The following is a 20,257-nucleotide window of genomic DNA, read 5'->3' as shown; positions in this document are numbered from 1 at the left end:
TTATAAATGGCACTTGTGCATCAGCCGAAGTGCATGCCGTAGTCGCTGTAGGTAATTAGACGCTTCGATCAAGTACTGAAACATTGTCCATGGAGATAGCCATCTAAACCCATTGATATGGTCATAAAATGCCGCTTTACTAGTGTCTGCAGTCCAGCTGAGGCAATCGCATGTTCAATGAGCAAACAGCTGTACCCCGACTCCGCAAAAGCAAGGGTGAAACTCCGTTTTGTGGCTTTATTAGGGGGACTGGGAATTGGTGATAAGGCGTCCGTGGAGGCACGTGTCGAGTAAACTGTTAATCCGTGTAATTGCTACAAAGCTGGTCACGTAATTAGCAAACGTGAGCTACCGGGAATTCCTTCACACTGATCTTGTTCAAGGGCCCAAAGCGAAACGCAAACACTCCACCTTCCGTCGGTTTTCGGGGCCAACACCAGATTATGCCCAAAGCCTAGGTCGATTTCTGCACTTCGCCGTTTTCAGAGAATAAGCCCCGTACACCTCAATCTCTTCTTTATGCTATGCTGGCTTGTTAACATTGGAACACAGCCTGGGGCCGAGTCAACAATAGCTCACTATGGTGCACTAAACGACTAGCAGGTAGGCCACCTGGTGGCCGCTCGTCACTAAGCACATCCGAGAATGCTTTTTTCTTTTATGCTCATTCCGCCCATTTCTCGGCTAAAATGCCAGCTGCGACTTTCTGTAAAGAACCAGCAGCAAGGTCACAAGACGGGATGCATCGTTAGAACCCTCTTCTCTTATTGCGCTGCTAGGCCCCTCGCAGGAAGGCTCTGCCACCGCTTGTTGAGAAAGCGGCTCTACCTCGCTGACTGCAAATGATATTCGCGTTATTGAAGAGACCAAACGCTGATATCTCGTAGCGCTTCCCGGCACACAAACCTCCACACGTGTTGCTCTGTACGCATGTGCGCCTTCCATTGGGTCATCGATGGGACACCTAGGACTACTTCCTGCTGCACCAGTCCAACATAGAAGGCACAAACTGTGCGGATAGAGCCCGATTCAGATTGAAAGTAGCATTAACCTGACACGGTTTCGTTTTTCTTCTTGAGTTTTGCCTCCCGTCAGCAAAGCTTGAGCTTGGAGACTGCGCTCGAGTGAACAAGCAGACTGCAAATTTGTGCCATTTCCTCGCGTAGCAGCTCCGTTTCACATCCAGTATCAGATAGCGCCAGCAATTCTAATCTAATTCATGTGGATTAGGGTTGACGTAAAATGAGCCTTCGGCGGATCTCTAATTTCGGCGCGATTTTCTGTAGCTGCTGTCCCTGCACAGCAGCTTAATGAGAGGAATTGCGTTTCCCTGCAGTCTGCAATCGCTGGAGCCAGTTCCGTTGATCAAGTTCTTGGCTTGGCATGCACTTGCAGTTTCGGATTATACGACCTAATCTTCCACATAAAAATGACGTTGCTGGGAGGCGGTTTGGAGACTGCTTAGGTGTGCGAGTTCCCTCTGGCTTTCGTCCTTACTCACCACAGAGTGTAGGGATAGGGCCGAATACAGCCCAGACACTCAAAGCTTATTAATCCTGATATGGCGCTCCCTTCTCAACCAGAGACACAGGATTCGCACCTATTTGTTCCTGAAACCTCAGGTTGTCCATCGTTTGCGGAAGTCCCATGGGTCACTTGTTTAATTGCTGCTTTACTGCTCAACCTGACATGTCAATTCAGGTAGACTTAGCCACTGAGAAAGTAAGTGCTCGCCTAAGCTGTGGCTTTTGCAAGCCAAAAAACGTTTACCGCTATGCCAATAAATTGATAAATTCCCCTATTAGTTTTTTTATCTCTTCAACCTGCTGTATAGTTCCAAAGGTTGCCGTTTTGCTAGTCTCGGCATGACCCGATGAGTCAGGACGTGTTTTAAAGCTTGAATTGTGCTGGGCATTATTTCGGATTAATATTACAGAGAGTACTTGTTTCTCTTTGCTTGAAAGTACAAAGGCTGGTGAAAACTTCAAATAAATCCTTGCGGACATCATAGCTTTCCGGCCGGCTTTACCTCATCTACACATCCATGCACGTACTACAGGCTGGCAAATCACGCCTCTCTATCAGCTGAACGGCTACTAAGTTCATATAGGCTTGCAGGCCAGCCTCCAGTGCCCTAAAGGGCCTTGTGCCACCGTCTAATGCCACTACCATTTAAAAGAAGACTTTTACCTTAGCAAACCAGATGACTGTTACCATATGACCTCAGCGGCAACTATCGTAGGGAAACCGTACATCCCGCTCCATCCATAGCCGGTGGATGGGCGGGAGAAGCTGCATCCAACAATGCGATAGTTGCAAGTGCAGGATTTCATCCAAGGTCGCCGTAGATACACTAAACTCCAAGCTCAATACCAGCTAAACAGGAAGTTAAAAATTGCTTTACAAAAACTGTTCCCGCCTTCCCCTACCTGCGCTCGTCAGAGGTCCCTACATGAGGAAAGAGGGACAGATAGTGCTAATAGATGCACCCTCTAGAGTGCTTTGTCCATTCAGAGATAGTTGCACAATGCGTTTAGCGTACACGCAAAAAGGACTGCGTCTTATTGTACCGAGCTTTCAGGATTGCGCAATAGATAAGAGATACTACAAACCCACCAGCTTATACTTTGCCAACGTGTTGTTAAATATGAGGTAGAAAGTATCCAAGTGTATTTTAGCCCGCTACAACATTACTCCGGTGTTACGGCGAAACGAGACCGCCAACAGCACAGAAGCCAAAGCATGAACCCCACGACAACGGCAGCGCAAATAACGTCAATGCCGATAATCGTGACTGCGGCAGCAACAGCACCCACAGCGAACACCCGCAAGCTCTCTGGAAACAGACACGGGAATCTGCTGCGCATAGCCATTCGCATACAGCGAGCGTGGCCGGACGGGCAACGAGGCAAACATACACACACATGAGGCAGAGACGGCGCATGCAGTAGCGGATACGGAGCCAACGTGCAACAGAAGGCAAGCACCAGAGGCAGCGCGAAAACACACCCTACAGGCATACAGTGCGACACTTGAGCTGCGATGGGATAAAGGAAGCGTGAGGAGAGGACAAAAGGATGCACCGGAGGGGAAGCAGTAAGATACATGCGTTTCCATAGAGATATCGAGCTGCTCTATGTATTGCCAGCCAAGTCGCGGTGATGCAGAGGGGGAGAAGCCAGCGACAGGATTGCATGCCGCGACAACAAAAGACAGGCGCAATGCTACATTCCGAGCATAGAGACAGTAGCCTGTGTATTCGTACCGAAGTATTGAGACCATGTCATATGATAAAGAGGCCGAGAGAGCTGAGCAAGCATGCCCGGGTCGTCCGAGCCAACTGTGTGAACTCCGCTACACCACAAGTAAGAATACTGCCAGGCGGAAGGAGCGGACGCGCAGTGTACATGGTATCCTGCAGCAGCAGCAGCAGCAGCAGTAGCACTAGCAGCCACAAAAGCAGCAATGGCGCATCCCCATCAATATGAGCAGTGCCAGGCCCGCGCACAGGCACTTGAAATCACACGGACGGTGCGCGAAAGCGTGTTCGTGCCTCTCCTCCCGTTGCTATTACTAGTACTACGGCTGCTGCTGCTGCTGCTGCTGCTCTTGCTGCTGCTCTCTCGTGTCGAGTGCGCACCTTTCTCTGCGAGAGCTCGCACACGAGACGCCTCTAAGTCAGTCCACGGAGCACTCACAATGTCGGTCACTGTGGCGCTCGCAACACAACAGCAGTCGTCACGGCAAAACACCGACATGGTCGGTGCAGAAATCGAGTGGGAGCCTCCGAATAGATCATGCGCAGTTTTCTCTCCCCTTCCCCCCACAAGTTCCCGCTGTTTTCGATTGCGCCGACTTGCAAAAGCGGCAGGCAACTATACACCGGACGAGCGGCAGAAACGCAGCAGTGGCAAAGCGGCGGCATGGACAAGAGCAGTTAGAAAACGGCTAACTGTGCATGGGGTCGTCTTCAAAAGCGGCATCGATCTCCGTCACCAGCCTGGCTAGCGGCAACGACCGCCGCACTTCATCTCTGCAGCCACACACGGGAGGAGTGTCGCGCATGCGCATACAAAGAAACCTCGGATGCATAACGAGGCCCACCGCGATACAGCAGGAAGGGCAGCAATTCCGTGGCAGCAGAGTCTACTGGGCTGAAGAAGTGGCAGAAACATCGCCAAGCACACATTTATAACTGGCACAAACCGTCCATGCCCTTCCTTCCCCTCAGTTCGACCAGCAGCGCGAATCGCAGCCTCACAACAGCGCATGTACAAAAGCTGCGTTTTACCGCATTGCGCCTTGCCACCAGAGGAACTGCTCTGCCTTTGCCTTCTTCACGGCGTCAAAAATGAGGAGAGGACAGCTATCTCCACAATCGAATGCATTGAGAGAGCAAGGGGGGCACTGTACAGACACCAGAATAGGCGACTTCCACGAAACAGCGAGCGCCAGAAGGTCGCTCAAGCGCGCGATGCCTGAGCCACATTTCGCACGGAGGCATACCCACATACACACACGTGACACAGCGCCGCAATCTGCTCGACCTGTTCGTAAGGCTGCCAAGGCTGACACGAGGGATCCTGCTTCTCATTCTGCGGCTGCAAATCCTCTTTCTAGCCTCCCCTTTCCCTCCTCTCCACATGCCATGCTCCTAGAATCACGCACGCGCTTGAGCAATAGCATCGCGCATTTTTTGGTCAATAGATGAGACCGTTCCGTATATATCACGCTGCAGCAGCAACCCAGAGAAAAAAACACACCCACACCCACACACTCCACACGCAGCACCACACGCGGCTTCCGTGAAGAATTCGCCAGCGAAATGCGCGCTTAGATTCATGCTAGCCCAAAGACATGACCAGCAACAAATGCAACGCCACGGAAGGTCACCTCGAGCCACCAAGCCCCCGGACCCAGTGCAGCAATATCTATCCACGCAAAGAGCTCCACCGGCGAGATGGCTGCGGCTGGAAATACACGGGAAGCGTCTGTCATCCGCAAGAAGGTGCTGTCGCGCTGCAGCACCATTCAAACAACACCCCCCATTTAGCGCATGACAAGCAGTTCGCTGAGATTTCTGCGGCGGCATCCGCTGCAGAGGACTCAAAGGACAGCCTAGTCCTTCTAACAGCAATCGCGAAGGTCGTTAAGGGGGGAGCAGCTGCCAATTGCTTGTGTGCACAGTACAGCAACCCGAGCCGATATCAGCGCGAGGACCAACAATGCAGCAGCCGCGCGAGCAGCGAAGCAGCAGCTGTTTATAGCCGGAGGCGCCTTGGTAGCGTAGCATCTTACAAACAAAAACGGCACATGGTTCGCCGTGATGTGGACGTCGGCGGAAAAGCCGACTGCACCCGCCTCTTTTGCAGCTTGGAATGACTCCCTAAGGCCACATTGACAAGACGGCATCCACGACAAGTGGTGCCTCATAGTTCGCAACGAACAGCAGCAAGAGGCCTACTCGGCAAAGCAGCGAACACGGCAGAAACGTAAGGCGTACAGGGTGTTTTCTGGAGATCTCAAGGGTGTGCCCCTCCTTCCAAATACCAGAGGTCGAGGGGGAAGCCACGGTGCACCTGTGCACGCGTCTTCAGGTGTCTCCTCCTGCGAAGCCGCAGCGTGTGTCTGCGCCTCCAATGCGGCTGCTGGCAGAGGGTTTGCCCCGTGAGCGTCAGCAGACTGCTGTCTCCGAGAAGTGGATGGCGGCAATGCTTCAAACGCGACTTTAGCCAATTCTGTCTCAGCGAGGGCGGCAAGAAGAAGCGATTCTGGCACGGGTGCAGCGACGGCGTGTGAGTCGAGGGGGAGCTGCCGCTGCTGCAACGCCTCAAAGTGTGCTGCTGCTGCTGCTGCTGCGCCTTGAGGCGCAGCGTGAGGGCCCTTGGAGTGGCTGCTGGCCTGACCAAGTACGCTTTCAGCGGGAGGGGTGGTGATAAGGGTGGGGTTGGAGGGTGAGGTGGGGTGTGGCGTGCTGGTGTTGTGGATTTTTTTCGCGAGGTTTCGCGTGCTGTTCAGCGGAGGAGGGCGGGAAAAGACGCAAGGGGAACCGAACGCACCAGGACCAAGGAAGGGGAACACCAGCAGCAGCAGCCAGAGACACACTGATAAGAGAATGACTGCCCACACTCGGATGCACGATAGAGAAAGCCGCCTTCGCCCCTGCCTGCCTCTGGTGGCTCCGTTTTCTCCGCTACTTCTGCTGAAGGGCAAAGGCCGCATCTGCAAAGACGGAGGCCTCTCCCTTACAACAACGGAGCCGAAGACTGGCAGAGGTGCAGCTGCAGCTGCCGTCGCTGCTGGCTGTGACGTGCCGCTATAGTCGCGATCGGCATCGGCTGCAGCGCCTTCTGCTGAAGAATCCTCCCCACAAATCAGCAGAGGGACGCCTTGCGCAACAGGCACCTCCTCATCTGAGGCTCCTGTAGGAGCTTGTGAGCCTGCGGCTTGCAGCACAGACTGTGCTCGCCGCAAAATGCAGCACAACGCAACGGAAGCCACGGGTGTGAGTGCTCCATGAAACAGGGGCAAGTAGAGTTGCAGCCACATGGTGAATCCTGCATAGTGCCGGGGAGAGAGCTCAGCCACCAAGGCCCCTGCAGCAGCAGCTGCAGCCCCCACTATCGCCAGAAAAGCCTCGTGCACGTTTGCAAGTTGAGGGAGCATGCCCATAGACCGCAGCACCAAGTGGCTGCCTAGCAGAAAAAACGCATGCAGCGTCAGCATCACGAGCAGCGTCAACACTCCCCGTGGACTTGCTCTCAGCGGTATGCCCGACGCCTCGTAAACGTAGCGCTGAAGAGAGCGATACTCTCCTAGCCAACACCATCCAAACAGGGTTGCCGCAAGGAGGGTACAAGAAACAAGCAGCAACAGCAGACAGTCTGCGGCAAGCCATAGGCGGCTCCACCTCGCACACCCGAGCCATGAGCACTGGCGTTCTTGCTGCTGCTCCAAATGCTGCTCTTCCCGCTGCCTTCGGCGACAAAGAGGCAGCTCATACCACCAGAGGATTGCGCGCAGTGCCCAGTGGAGAGACTGATGCCGCTGCTGCAGCAGGAGCTGCTGCTGCTGCTGCTGTCGCTGCCGCTGCAACGTGCCCGCGATGGCAGGGGGTGGGGCCCATCCACTGCGGCGCAAATCAGCTGCAGACGAAAGATCCTGGGGAGGCAGAAGCTGGTGAGCCATTTAAAGCACCCGAATAGAGCGGTTCCGCTGCCCTACTTTTAGCTGTCACCGGTGCGCCTGCTACCAGCGTGATCGTGTGTGCTGCCTGCTGCAGCCCCCTCAGCAGCAACAGCTGGAGGTGCTCGCTTCCGTGCGCCTCTAGGCGCGTAATCCATGCCACAAGCTACTGCCGAAATGTCCAGACAGCGCTCATGCTGGTGATGGTGGTGCTGGTGGGGTTGCGTCGGCAGCTTGAGGGTAGAATACACTGCTTTGTACCTTTGAACGGGCAGCAACGGATGGCAGTGTGCAAACACTTCTTGTATCCGCCGCCACACCTGCAAAGAGAAGCGTGTGTTGGTCTGCAGCAGACGGCTCGCAGCCACGCACGCACGACAGACGAAGCCTTTCCGCGAGCTATCAGCGTACACACCGGAAAAATCAAACCACTATATCAAACTTACATAAAAGGAATACGGGAAAAGTATGGAAAAGTAGGATACACACACTCAGTAGCGGGCATTCCTCAAAAGCCACCTATCTGTCGGGGGCCCCCATGATCATGGAGGGGCCCCCCACCGCCAGGGAGGGGGCCCCCCGCGATGCCCTCAACAACAAGCATGCTCGGCATGGTCGAGGCGACATCGGAAGCTGAGCAGCACAGTACAACGGCTAGCTCGCGTTCGTCTGCGCTAGAGACACCAGCAACCTTGCAACCTGTCAAAAGCTGCAAACTCACAGGCTAGCCATGCAGGCTGAGTTGCATTCCGTTGACAACGCCGCCAGGGTACGCAACAGGATATCCCTTTTCCGTGGCTGGTTTCTTCAATAGGCTGATGCTTTAGGTAGGCCCTTTGCGTGCGTATCTTCGCCTCTTTGACCCACCATCCTCACGGAACGGCCTCACAGTTCCTGCGTGCTCGTTGGCTCACTTTGCGCGCAGAGGGTGAGACACACCTATAGAATCTTGAAGCTAAGTCCTTTAGCCATCTTTTAGTTCTCCACGTTTTAGTAAAAATACATGCTTTTCGCTATAGGGGATCCTCAGGGACTTGCAGCGAGGCGCATGTGCGAACTGGCAAGCTGATCAGTCGATTCGTGTGCAACGCTTTCAAAAACACAACTGGTGATAGAGATACTGCTAATGAGCAGGGGTTGTCCCTTAATACAGCGGGTACACTAGGCTGCGCATTAGACCTCCGTAACCCCAAAGTATGGCATATATGAAGTTTCATAGCATCGGAAAGCACGCAGCGTGCATAAACGTGGAGTTATCATGAAAAACCGCGTGCGAATGCCTGCTCGGAGTATTCGAAAGTTGCAACCACGCGCACCCCACCTGTCCTAGTTCTCTCCCCTAATGCAGCATCCGTGTGAGGTGAGAGCGGCAAGGCTGGTGAGTAGGGAGATCGAACGGAAGGGACATTTCATAGATTTTGTTTATAGTTTTCGCCTAGTTTGGGGGCTAGAGGTCACACCTTGTGGCGGCCTCAGAAGAAGTGATATAAGCTGCCTCTGGAAGGATCTGAAACGCTACCTTCACAGGCTGAGGTCGTCTGCAAGGGGCCAAGAATCCAGAGCAGCAAGCGCAATAGCGTGGTCTTACCACTGCACACATGATCCCTCAGAGGCCCAGACACTCCAGAAGAAGGAATGCTGGAAGCGCAGCTTTTCGGCACTATGCATGCTCTTGTTGGTAAAGTTGCAGGGGCTTCTTAGGGTTTAAGCGCGCGTTGTTTTTTTCTTGTAGATGCGGCTTATGGAAAGACTTCAACACTTCCCGCAGTTCTGCACATCCCCATGTGCATCTTTTGGCAGTATAGAGGCAGGCAGCTCCTTTTCCGGTCTATTTAGGTCCATGCACGAGAGCACTAGCGGATATTCCGCTGTCCCCATTTGCTTTATAAAGAAGTTGCAGTCAAACGTAGTGCCTCGGCATGCAGTCGTAAAATTGAGTTGCTTCCTCATACCACACTTCCGCGAAGCGCATTACACATGCCTTCCAGGAGAGGCACCGGAGCAGCTCGCGAAACCCACTCGGGATATCTCGAGATGGTCCGATCGCCAGTTTCAGGGGATGCGAAGATGGCTTTTGGGGCCTACAAGTATTCTGTGCAGGATTTGCTTGTCTGGGTGCTCCTCGCTGAATTCGGCTGGGCAAATACGGGAAGGGCCCTTGTTGGCTACAACGGCGTCTTCTGAGAAGCTCTCCTATGCACATACCATACGTTGCAGAACGTGCTGGCGGCAAATCAAATGCTTCCAGGAAGGCCGTAGTGGCTTCTATTGTAGCGTAGATGGTGGTGGGTGGGTGGGTGCGCCTCAAAGCTTCGGAGGCCCCTCCAGCTCCCCTGCAGCACCGCGTGACAACACTGTCCTGTAGAGTTGCTAAATCCACAGGGACGATGGTCTGTCTAGCTCTTATTGATCGCGTCTGCAGAATCTCTCCAGGCTCAGTGATACGCTGGCTAGCGAGCTGGCATGGCATGAAGTACAACGACTGTTAGGGAAGCCTCCATGTGGCCGCAATTCCAAGGAGCCTCGCTTTGCTTGCGCCAAAGCAACCAACCGGTTCCCGCCAAGCATCGATCCCCCTCAGTGCAGCTTTCTGTACTCCCCACTTGAGCTACAGTTGGTGCATGCAGATAGGTACTACTCGAAGGGAGTGTCGCCTCTGAGAGCAGCCACCGCTACCGAAGGCAAGCCCTGAAGAGCGGTTGTCGCAGCTCCCCCACGTGCATGGGCCTTTGCCACCTTGCATCTTCCCTCCTTCTCTGTTCGCACTCGACTAGCCCTCTACTCGTCCTAGCGATGCACCATGCATACTGGACAAGCCTACTAATTAAGTGGCTACCTTAGGGCAAGTTACGGCACAGATATCTAGGCGAAGCGTCCGTAGAAAAACGCACTGGAAGCAGGGCTAAAGCCGACATATCGATCCACACGGCAGGATCCACATCGAGGCTGCAACGCGCGAGAAGGCGGCGGCAAGAGGCGAGCAGCAAAGCCTCCCCGCCAACGGCCAACTACATATAGTCGTACAGAGAACGCAAATTCCGCCGTTAGGCCTTAAGGCCCAAGGGAGTAGTCTCCTGTCGTGGAGCTGCATGCTGCTGAGAGAGTCTCACCTCTTGACTACCGGCATCGTCGCTGTCTGTGCGGGGCCGTTTGAGGCCACCCTCCAAAAGATTTGGAGACAGCGAACTGCGCTGTGCGGCATCACCAGGCAGTTCCTGAGCCGCAGCACCACTTCGTTGCGATTGTCGTGGAGAGCGGCGTATCGTGAAACTCTTAACTTCCTTGCCCCTATGTTCCTGCAACTGCTGCTGCTCCTGCAACTGCTGCTGCTCTCCCGGCTGCCCCTGCAGCTGCTGCAAATTCGGCTTTATCAGCCCTTCAGCCTGCTCGAAGGCCTTCTCCAAGAGCTGCTGCTGCTGCTGCTGGAAGTCGAGACAGTCATGCAACGCCTGCACGCATTTAACCAGCCAGAGCTTTGCCCTGCTGCTGCTGCTAGGAATCCAGCTGTCTACGATCCCCTGGGGAGGAGCAGCGCTGAGCGGCGCTGAGCGGCGAGGGGCAGCAGAAGCTCTAAGCGTGATAAGAGGCGCTAAACTGCAGAGAGCAACACATGCGGTAAGGGCCCCCCTCACTTGTGTCTGCGTCGCGTGGACCTCCTGGAGACGCCGCAATAACGCAGCGTGCTGCTGGTGCCGGCTAGCCGCCGCTAAAACCTCAGACCGCAATGCATCCTGCAGCAGCCAGCAGCAGGATACGCAGCTAAAGCACGACGGCTAGAAAGCTGCATGTTGAGAAAACGGGTTCTCATAGAGCAGCCGCAAAGGCCACAGCAGCGGCAAAAGCTCAGCAGGCACGGGCAGAGGGGAGACAAGGACGCACCCTCTCTGCTTCAAGATCCGCAATTCGATGCTTCAAACCAGCAATTGCATCCTGCAAGACCAAGACCTCTCCTGCGAAAAACAGCAAACCACGAGATCAGCGCGTTGCCTGCCGAAGTTGTGGCGTTGCTGCCAGCGCATACGGCTGAAAAGCGGGCAATAAGGGGCAGCGAGAACAGCAGCAGCAGCGGCACAATGCCACCCCCATCACGAGGCGTAGCAATCCCTCATCTCTCAGCACAAAACACGCCCAGATTGGCGGCTAGCCAGCCTCACCACGCGCTACCTCCTGCACACTTGCAAGCTGCTCCCTGAGGCTCCCCAGCTGGCATGCCTGCACAGACCACCACGAACAAGCGCCCCAGACTCGTCCCCAGTGCCTCCTCGCAGCTTCCTTCTTCAACGGCACGGCGCTATGCAATCAAGCGGCGCACCACCAGCCAAGAAACTGCAGCAGCAGCAGCCCTTGCCAGCTACCCAACATCGACTTCAGCAGCAGAGTGGCAGCAGAGTAGCACCTGAGTCCGCAACTCTTCGTTTTCCAGCAGCAACTGCTGCAGCATATCTTCAAGGCGTCTCTTCTCGGCAACCGCTCGCTGCAGCTCTAACGCCAGCCTGCTGCTGCTGCCTCCCCCGGCAGGTTGGAGACCACTCCCCCCCGTCGATCTCCGTGTTGTCAACAGATGAGGCACGCCGTCCTGCTGCTGCTGCTGCACAGCATGCAAGCCTCCGCTGCTTGGGATTGCCGTGCCGCCGTCCGCATAACAACAGCCCGCTGTCGGCGTTGCGAGGGGGAGCCGCACAGCAGCAGCGCTGCCATCCTCAGCAGCTGCAACAGCACTCGAGTCTAAGGCGGACACTGATGAACCAAGAGAACTGGCTGAATCTGCGAGGTACTGAGACGCTTGATGCCTCCTAGAAGAGTCGTGCTTTCCAGCCACGACGTCTGCCTTCGCCAGAGGCTGCCCTTTCGGAGGCTTCAGAAGGTCTTGCACGCCTGTGGAGCACCCAGACGGTTCTGGAGGGAGCTGCTCCTGTTGCTGCTGCTCCTGTTGCTGCTGCGGGAAAGAGCTGCCGCACTTGCAGCGAGCACCTGGAGTCTTGCATGCAGCACATATACGAAGAACGAGACGCCAGCGGAAGGCTGCAATAGGGGGCCCATCGCTTCGCACTGCACACAAAGAGTCGCAGAGGAAGCAGCAGCAGCACTTGCTGCAGCGTTCGCAGCACGAGATAGAGGCGACGTAACACAGCAGCACACGTACACGGAGGCGTTCCTACACTCCACCCCGACCACTTCGAGCCGCCCTCCCCGCAAGAGGTCGCTCTCACACACATCACCACCTCATCATCAGCAACACAGGCTACAGAAAAATCACGCTTACAGGGGCGAGCAAGAGATAACACGCTGGTCAAAGGCCATGGCAGCGTCTGTCCCTTGGCTACCGGTGCGTCAGCATCCAGCCACGAGCCGTTAGTGCTGCAGTCTGTTACGTAAACGGCAGCTAGCTGGCTAGCGGCGGCTGCCGTCGCTGCTGGTCCTAGCAGCAGAGCGGCAGGCACCCGCGCACAGCTGCAGGAGGCAGCGCTGGCTGCAGCGGCCGCTGCTGCAGCTGCAATGTCGGGTGCGTCTGCAATCGCTTCGTGAGCGGATACGCTTGAGTGCGGCAAAAGCTGCTGCTGCAAGCCCTCAGCTGCCGCGCAGGCAGCCGCCTCTGCGGTGTCTGCACACTCGAAGACGATTTCCGCACTGGCCACAAGACTTGCCGCAGACTTTCCGCCACCCCTCGCTTCGGATGTCATTTCGGCTGCCTCAGGAGAGAGCCGCATGTTCGCCTGCTGCAGCGCAGCAAGCAGCAGCGGCAGCAGCTTCGCTGCTAGCTGCGTGAGCCTGTCGCGATCATCTTGCTGCTGCACCCCTACAACGCAGTGGCGCTGACTGATCACTTCGTCTCGCAGCTGGAAGAGGCATCCCCTGCGCCTGCCGATTGCACAAGCACAAGGCCCAGAGATCGCCCCCCCCTGCTGCTGCTGCGGTTGTGGCTGTCGCGAGACAGCAAGCAGCAAAGACAAAGGGCAGCCTGGGATTTCTACTGAGAGTTCTAAGCCCCCATCACCCCCTAGAAGGAGAGCTGCTTCCTCTGGTAAGAACCCCCTCGCTGCTCTTGCCGCTGCGGCTGCTTTTTCACATTCCTGCAACGCGGTGTCTGTACAGCCGGGGAGTGGAAGGAGCTCCACTCTCAGCCCTGCCACACATACGGCATGCTGCTGCTGCACTGAAAGCCGCTGTTGCATTTCCTGCCACGCATTCCGCTAAGTCACAAAAAAGCCGTGCTGCATATAATACTACCAGAAAAATCTCTCGCACGGCGTACAAACTTGGGATGAAGCAGTTGATTGCAGCTGCAGCGGCAGCGTGAGCACCCCGAATTCACATTCCCTGCTTCTGAGCTGCTGGATCGCGGTGTCTCCCCGCGACAACGAGGCCACCACTGCAGGGTTAGCAGAAGCGCGGCAGACAGAAAACTCATCAGGCAAAGCTGCGCCTGGTGGCTCGCTCCTCCAGCTCGTAGAGCAGCAGCACTTGCTGCTGCGCAGGAAATGCTAGCAGAAGGAGCAGCATAGGACCTCTCCGGAGAGATATCTGTTTCTTCGGAGGCCTCAGAATAAAGGGGAAGCACTCCCAAACTCAAATCGAAGTCGCATTTAGCCGTATGCGCACGAGGGGCCCCCTGCAAGGGCCCCAGTGAGGCGAGGCATGCGTGTTACATCCGCAGCGAGAGAGAGAGAGAGAGCGATCTCGCTTCTGGCGGGCAGCACGTCCTACCTACCGCATGCAGCGCGGTCCCCCCTACGCAGATATTTATATGAGGTGCAAGCACTTGAGAAATGTTGTAAGACTGTGGTGTTGTCGCTACGATTGATTGTCATCGCGCCGCTCCGCGACTCCTGCTGTGGCACCTCGACACCACTGGGGGCGGGCAGGCGGGACGCTGTTCGGTTGCGCTGTTAGAGAGGAGGCCCTTAGGAAGCTCTCTTTTTCTCAGAAGGCTGCTTCGCGCCTTCCGCACACGGCTGTTTCAGCAATCAGCTTCCCCCTACACTGCGCTGCGTTGCTGCGAAACCCCGAAACTGCCCTCCCGCACGGCCTTTTTAGGAGGAATCCATCCACTATCTCTCCTGGAAAATGCCAGTACGCTTCTGCGCCGCTCAAAAATGTGCAGTTCGGCCCCTCAGCTCGCCTATTTGAGCTCCGGAGTCATAGGCATGGGGGTGTTGTGCAGTATGTGGGGTCAGGCAGCACTGTTGGGGATCACCAGATGAGTTCTCGCGAAGCTGTGCCTCTTTTTGACGGGCTGGACGTGAAGGCAGGCAGGCCTTGTCTCCACGCTGCACGGCTCCCCCAGCAAGACTCCTCGCAGACGCAGGCTGCTGCCGCTGCAGGAGACTGCGCTGAATGCTGCTGGGCTGGATGGATCTCCCCCTCTCCAGCCGTCTGCTGCTGGCTGTGTCGAGTTGCCTGCGCAGCCTTTGTTTTGCTTCAGCGGGAGCTGCGCAGGGGCCTGAAGGTCTTAGGTGATGACGCGTGCTGCTAGTGCGTTGAATGTGTTGTGGACGTAGTTGAACTTTTCACCCTTCCTTGAGCAGTCTGGCTGCTGCTTGTTCTGTATGGCTTGGTGCTGCTCAGCTGCCACTAGCACTGCTTCGCGCCGCTCAAAATCGTCCGCTGGTGAGAGACAGAGAGGAAAATGAGGATTTAGGCGCTGCCGCTGCTACTGGCCTTTCTGCGCTCATCTGGATTCAGAGGCTGCAGGGGCCGCTGTTTCTTTTCTTCTTCGATAAATAACGCCAGCAATCCGGCTGCAAGTGCCGCTAGGACTGCGTGAAAACGGCAATTAGTCTTGCGCCGCCTGCTGCCAATTGTGCTGCTGCTGCTGCTGCTTGTACTGGTGCTGCTTGTGCTGCTGCTGCTTGTGCTGCTGCTGCTTGTGCTGCTGCTGCTGCTTGTACTGGTGCTGCTTGTGCTGCTGCTGCTTGTGCTGCTGCTGCTTCTGCTCGTGCAGCAGCAGTATAAGTGCATGAGGAGCAGCTCCAGCTCGAACACTACCAACACCGACAGCAGAGGCAGCAGGAGCCCAAGCTGCATGGGATGCGAGTTTTCTTGCTACCTTTACGACTCTTGTGTGTTCGGAGCAGATGGTTGAGTTGAAGAACGGGGAAACGTACAGCGGAATGTTGGCAGCGTGTGATGGTTTCATGAACCTCCATCTTAAGAACTCCGTATGCACTTCTAAGGTAAATACCCCCATGCTGCAGTTTCCAGGGGTCCTATGATTACTGCAGGCTTTCAGCCACCGCATTCAGGAGCAGCGTCTCCTAAGGATATCGCGTTGATGGCATTTTCCGGATTTTTTTCTACAAAAAAGGCTCCATAGACGTGGGAGTGCATCACTGCAAGGCGCGAATCATAGTGTCTGGAACTATATATATATATGTGTATGTATCTATATGTATATGTTTCTACATGTATGTATATATGTATGTGCATATATGTATATATATATGTATGTATTTTGTTTGTGTTTGCTCATGTGACCTCTGTAGGACGGCGAGAGATTTTGGAAGGTTAGCGAGTGCTTTTTAAGGGGCAACACGGTCAAGTATGCGCGACTCCAGGAGGAGCTCGTGACGCTTGTGAAGGAAGAGAAGCCTCAAGGTTGGTGTTACATTGTCTCCCTCATGAGCATAAGCCCTTCTAAGTCTGACTGGCTGGCACTGAGAATTCTGGAGAGCGCGAAGCGATGCTTGTTTCATGCGCATTCTACCGTGCTTGGCACGCGGGCATCTGTGCGAGCCTCTCCTTCGGGTTGTTGTGCAATGCAAGTCAAGCGCCCCTCTCCTGAGGCGGATTTGCTGCAAACGCCGAATTCGCTGCCGGATTTCTCTGTTCGTTTTGTCTCCCTCGATGCCTCCTTCTCAGCAGCTTGAGAATACGTCGTTCAAGCAACTGTTTGCTGCCTTGTCTTCTGCTTTCTCTACAGCCCGCGACAAACCCCCTGCGCGGGGTCGGGGTCGAGGCCGCGGCATTTCCATGCGTGGTGAGTTGACTTGCTAAGCAGCAGCAGCAGCAGCAGCAGTTGTGTGCGTCGTGCATGCGGATTTCTTGGCGGTGAGGGCCCTTGTGCGGCGGAGAATATGGAAAAGCTCGCTCCCGAAAGAGCGGTCACGAGGTCTCACGGAGTCTGACTGTCTCTCTCTCTGTCTCTGCTTGCTTACTTTTACCGGCTTGCCTTCTGGCAGTCTGGCGCAGCACCACCATCGTAGGAGGCACACGCAAAGGTGGGGCTGCATGCTGCGCGTTGTTGCTCAGGGAGGGGAGGTATGGACCGTGGCCGTGGGCGTGCTTGAGACTGCGCGCGTCTTTCTAGAAGCGGCAACACAAGCAGAAGGAGCACCAGCAGAAGCGCAGTCTCTCCTTTGTTTGCTCCCTGCGTTGGTCTTTAGCTTGTTGCCGTGCGGCGTCTTAGGAGCCGCTGTTGTAGAAGACGTGCCCGACACACACAGCTGCGCCGTCTAGACTGCTACTTTTGGAGCCGCAGAGTTGCTGCTGCTGCGTTCTCTCTGCCCTTCGCAACAAACAAAGCGGATGGTGCCGCCGCCGCTTGGTCAGCGCGCGAGGGGCTTGAAGGGGAAGAGGGGGGCGATAGAGGGGTAAGGGGAGGCTTTTTCGAATTGGAAGAGACACAGAGGCGACCCCCCACTCGGCCTGGAACGACGGCCCTCACCAACGCCTCTGATTTCATGGCCGCTGCGCACTGGCTCTGGTGCATTCAGTGGCGCCGGCGTTGTTTTTGGAGCTCTTGCTGTACGGGATAGACACTCTGTTACAGAGATTAAATGCCACTACCTTTTAGGTTGCTTAGCATATAGTGCATCGAGCTACTAGCTGATGCCGTCCACTGCTGCTTCGCTTCAGCGGCGCGGACTGCCAGCAGCGCACAGCGGAATTAAACATCCAAGTAACAGCAAGACCACCAGCCGTTGTCGCAGTCAAAAAAAAAACCATCGAGCGGCCAGCTTCCCGCTGCTGCACTGCCAGGGCAGTTGACGGGGCCCGCAGCAGCTTCATGGTTCAAAACAAAGCAGGTGTTGCATGGGCAAAACACCAACAGCCTCAGGAGCCTTGACGCTAACTGCAAGTGCTCAAATGTATGCCGCCGACCGATCCAGCAGAGAGGCTGCTGTAACAGAAGGAGCACTCCAACAGCTACTTCTTGTTGGCTGCAGCTCCACTCCCCTTCGATCCCTCTAGAGCCTGAGCCTCTCGAATAGCTCCCCCCACAATTTCGTCTAAAGTGCTGCCAGAGAGCAGACCGCACTCGAGCAGCCTGTTGAAAGTCACAGGCCCAGAGGGCTCAGGGGAACTGACCGCTAGGGGTCCTGCTGCCTCGGATGTCGCAGTTGTGGCTGCTCCTGTTTTGTGAGTTGTGACGCTCACTGTCATGACGCCGGCGGCAGCCTCCCCAGTCGGTGTACATACAGTAGTCGCTTCCGCGCGTCCCTCTGCATGCGGATCAGCAGCAGCAGCGGCAGCAGCTGCTGCTTCGGCAGCTCCCCGAGCGGCAGTTGTGACAGCCGGCCGGGCGTCCAGACTAGGTCGCTCCGTCATGAAGGGTGGAATGCTGATTTCAAACACAGACGTGCTTCTTCCACGAGCCGCCTCAGCCAAGAAGGTCTGAATAGGCTTGCCCAAATCCTGCGAAGCGCAGAAAAAACGCATGCACACGGCACCCCGCATGCCTCGCGGTGAAGCTTCCGGCAGCAGCGCCAGCAGCCGAGAGGCCTCTGGCAAGATGACGCTCCCTAGTGGCCTCCTCATGAATGCAAACATGCTCTACGCAACCCGCCAAGCAGTGAGTTAGAGGTGCCTGGAGAGACTATCCCCGCCATAGCTGCCTCGCAGGCCTGCGAGGCAGCCGCAGCACCGCTCAGGGTGAGAGCAGCAAGAGAGAGGCAACAGAAACGGCCGCACAAGCGAAGCGCAAGCATTCCGACAGCAGCAGTGCCACAAGGCGGCGAAGCAGCAACGGCTCAGCCTGTAGAAGAGCAGCTGCAGAAATCTGAATGGGCTAAGCGTACATCAATAACATAGTATGCATTGTGGGAGGAGTCGGAAGGGAAAAAGCCGTGCTTCACGTGATGGCCCTCATAGCCATCGAGGAGGCAGCGCCCATGAGCAGTCGGAATGATCTCGTCATCTTCTCCATGAATGATCAAAAGGGGCGTGTCAGGAGCCATCTGCTGTAGGGATCCGGCATTATCCCAGTGGTCGTCAATCAGCCATGTACCTAGCGCTGTGTACTCTGATTTCCAGGCAAACCAGCAGCAAGATACACAGTTTTAAAAACTGAGAAGCGCCGAAAAAGCAGCAGATTGTGTGATGTGACGGTCCAGGAGTCAACGGCGAAAAAACACAAAGAGCAGCACGGATTGGCATAGGCCGAGAGGTCCACGCAGTCGTTTGCATCAGGTAGCGGTCAAAGATTAACAGACGTCGACTCCGCGCGTTGCGAAAACATGCATGCATGCATTTGCATGCATGCGTGTTTTTGCTCTGCAAGAGGAAGAGCGTGCCGGTAAAAGTGTAGTGAAGCATGCTACTTTGTGGAGAAGGGGAGAGACAGCAAGAATTGTACCTGCGACAATCTTGTGCACTGAGATATATGGGGCATGCAAGACAACACCCCCAACTTTGATACCCTCAGCGAGGAGTGTAGCCGCGAGGTGTGCAGCCGGTCCTAAGGATGCAGAATCAGCAGACAGGCAACGACGCACACGTCAGGGATAAGAAGGCAGCATGAATAAGCGCCTTGTGTCAAGGAGAAGGTCTGAATAGCGCGGGGAAGGGGGGAGGGGAAGGCGGAAAGGAAGCGGGTGAGTACTTTTGGCAATCGCGGACTGAGTGTGCGTTGTGCAGTCTGCAGGCGTGCCCCTTCCTCACCCGTCCCAATAGAGCGGCCGAAACAAATGATATTTGTTGGGGGAGCTCCCATCCACACAAGGAAGTTGAATGCTGCTCGACTCCACTTATTGATGGTTTCACTAATGCTGACGCGAGACTTCCTGTTCGCTCTCGCGGCTGCCGCGGCAGAGGCCGTAGGGGGAGTTGCTGGTGCTGCGAGTCCATAGCCAGGAAACTCTATCGCCAAGCAGTGGCAGTTCAGGTAGCCTGACAACACCTCTAACTCCTCCTTTATGTGTCCTAGGTCGCAAGAGTTGCCTGAAAGAGACAAGAAAGGCGTCCATGCCGCTCTCACGAAGTTTACCCATATATACATATACATATATATATAGTGTATAGGCATAGACACATGTACATAGACAGCCCGAGAGCTGCGGCACCCGCTATAAGGCATTCTGCATTTCCATCTGAGAGGTCTAGGAAGAAGCGTTGGTGGTGGATGTTTTTACAGCCGGCTTGTGAATGGAAGGCAGGCAGGAGTGCATGGCATGGGCATTGATATAGACCATCCAGGGCACACTAACAGGAGCGGAAGGCTGCATCCCCTATGTCGCCATCCATAGAGCTGGCACGAGTAGCCGTCCGAGCTACAGCCAACTGCCAAAAGCTCCCTCCTGCGCCCCCCCCCCCCTCCCAGCTACAAAGGCTGATACGGAAATACGGAGCTTCTGCCCTGCAGCTGACCAGGGAGTGGCATGCAAGCCTCGCATCGGCCTTGGCTATCTCACTGCCTGTAACCAGAGAAATAGTGGGCATTCTCTGCGCCTCACCATGCCAATAGAGGAGTACATATTTTCCAGCACCGTTGGGAGGTGCGACGAAGAAGGCCGGGAAACACCGCCCCCGGGAGTGGCTATCCTTCCTAAGCTGCAACTCAATTGCTCGAGAAGCCACAGACGCGATAGGTGGACGGCTGGGGAAGTCATCTTCAATCCAGAGCAAGCCGGGGAGAGACTCATCATACTGAAACAGGAGCACGTACAGGACCATACACATTCGCAGCGCTGGGCTTTTCACACAGCGCGTCCCACACTGCCCGACTTTACGGTGTCTGAAACTTTGCATGCGGCAATCATAGGGGCTTTTGGGGTCTTAAATTCTCACTGAAGGCTCGGGAGCTGGGAAAAGGATCGTATCGCCGATACTGCTGGTACTCGCCCCCATCGTACCG

At 55.5% G+C, this 20,257-nt stretch overlaps 3 protein-coding genes across 3 annotated transcripts; 1 reads left to right on the top strand and 2 right to left on the bottom strand.

Moving 5' to 3' along the window:
• Positions 1–1,772: 1,772 nt before the first annotated feature.
• On the bottom strand, positions 1,773–7,188 carry LOC113147473. Its single transcript, XM_026338183.1, has 8 exons — positions 5,976–7,188; positions 5,551–5,738; positions 5,299–5,361; positions 4,669–4,732; positions 4,292–4,478; positions 3,954–4,033; positions 3,641–3,709; positions 1,773–1,972 (listed from the first exon to the last, which is right to left on the bottom strand). Exons 1-8 carry the CDS (start codon positions 7,186–7,188, stop codon positions 1,773–1,775), a joined length of 2,064 nt encoding a protein of 687 aa, XP_026193968.1.
• Positions 7,189–13,897: 6,709 nt separating this feature from the next.
• LOC34618129 lies at positions 13,898–16,179 on the top strand. The gene is made up of 6 exons (XM_026338182.1): positions 13,898–13,935; positions 14,224–14,487; positions 14,712–14,793; positions 15,261–15,359; positions 15,669–15,780; positions 16,106–16,179. The coding sequence occupies exons 1-6, from the start codon at positions 13,898–13,900 to the stop codon at positions 16,177–16,179; spliced, it is 669 nt and encodes a 222-aa protein (XP_026193967.1).
• A 1,152-nt stretch (positions 16,180–17,331) lies between these two features.
• On the bottom strand, positions 17,332–20,250 carry LOC113147472 (alpha/beta hydrolase domain-containing protein 17B-like). Its single transcript, XM_026338181.1, has 7 exons — positions 20,191–20,250; positions 19,857–20,049; positions 19,066–19,344; positions 18,761–18,862; positions 18,204–18,427; positions 17,653–17,820; positions 17,332–17,583 (listed from the first exon to the last, which is right to left on the bottom strand). Exons 1-7 carry the CDS (start codon positions 20,248–20,250, stop codon positions 17,332–17,334), a joined length of 1,278 nt encoding a protein of 425 aa, XP_026193966.1.
• Between the last annotated feature and the right edge of the window lie 7 nt (positions 20,251–20,257).

Source organism: Cyclospora cayetanensis, unplaced genomic scaffold (genome assembly GCF_002999335.1).
Source record: "Cyclospora cayetanensis isolate NF1_C8 unplaced genomic scaffold, CcayRef3 CcayRef3_contig_239, whole genome shotgun sequence".
In the NCBI taxonomy this organism is placed as follows: Eukaryota; Apicomplexa; class Conoidasida; order Eucoccidiorida; family Eimeriidae; genus Cyclospora; species Cyclospora cayetanensis.
Note: the sequence above shows the minus strand (reverse complement) of the source record. Positions and strands in the feature narration are given on the sequence as shown.

Excerpts from the sequence above, each read along its gene's own strand:
- LOC34618129 (XM_026338182.1), top strand. The coding sequence starts at position 13,898 with ATGCAGCGCGGTCCCCCCTACGCAGATATTTATATGAG. Across the intron at positions 13,936-14,223 it reads TACGCAGATATTTATATGAG|GAATCCATCCACTATCTCTC; the intron begins GTGCAAGCACTT and ends CCTTTTTAGGAG. Across the intron at positions 14,794-15,260 it reads CCGCTCAAAATCGTCCGCTG|ATGGTTGAGTTGAAGAACGG; the intron begins GTGAGAGACAGA and ends TGTTCGGAGCAG.
- LOC113147473 (XM_026338183.1), bottom strand. The coding sequence starts at position 7,188 with ATGGCTCACCAGCTTCTGCCTCCCCAGGATCTTTCGTCTGCAGCTGAT. Across the intron at positions 4,733-5,298 it reads ACCATGTGCCGTTTTTGTTT|CGTGATATATACGGAACGGT; the intron begins GTAAGATGCTAC and ends TTGCTGCTGCAG. Across the intron at positions 4,034-4,291 it reads TGGTGGCAAGGCGCAATGCG|AGATGAAGTGCGGCGGTCGT; the intron begins GTAAAACGCAGC and ends GTGTGGCTGCAG.
- LOC113147472 (XM_026338181.1), bottom strand. The coding sequence starts at position 20,250 with ATGGGGGCGAGTACCAGCAGTATCGGCGATACGATCCTTTTCCCAGCT. Across the intron at positions 19,345-19,856 it reads TGTACTCCTCTATTGGCATG|GCAACTCTTGCGACCTAGGA; the intron begins GTGAGGCGCAGA and ends TGTCTCTTTCAG. Across the intron at positions 18,428-18,760 it reads AGTGCACAAGATTGTCGCAG|AGTACACAGCGCTAGGTACA; the intron begins GTACAATTCTTG and ends CCTGGAAATCAG.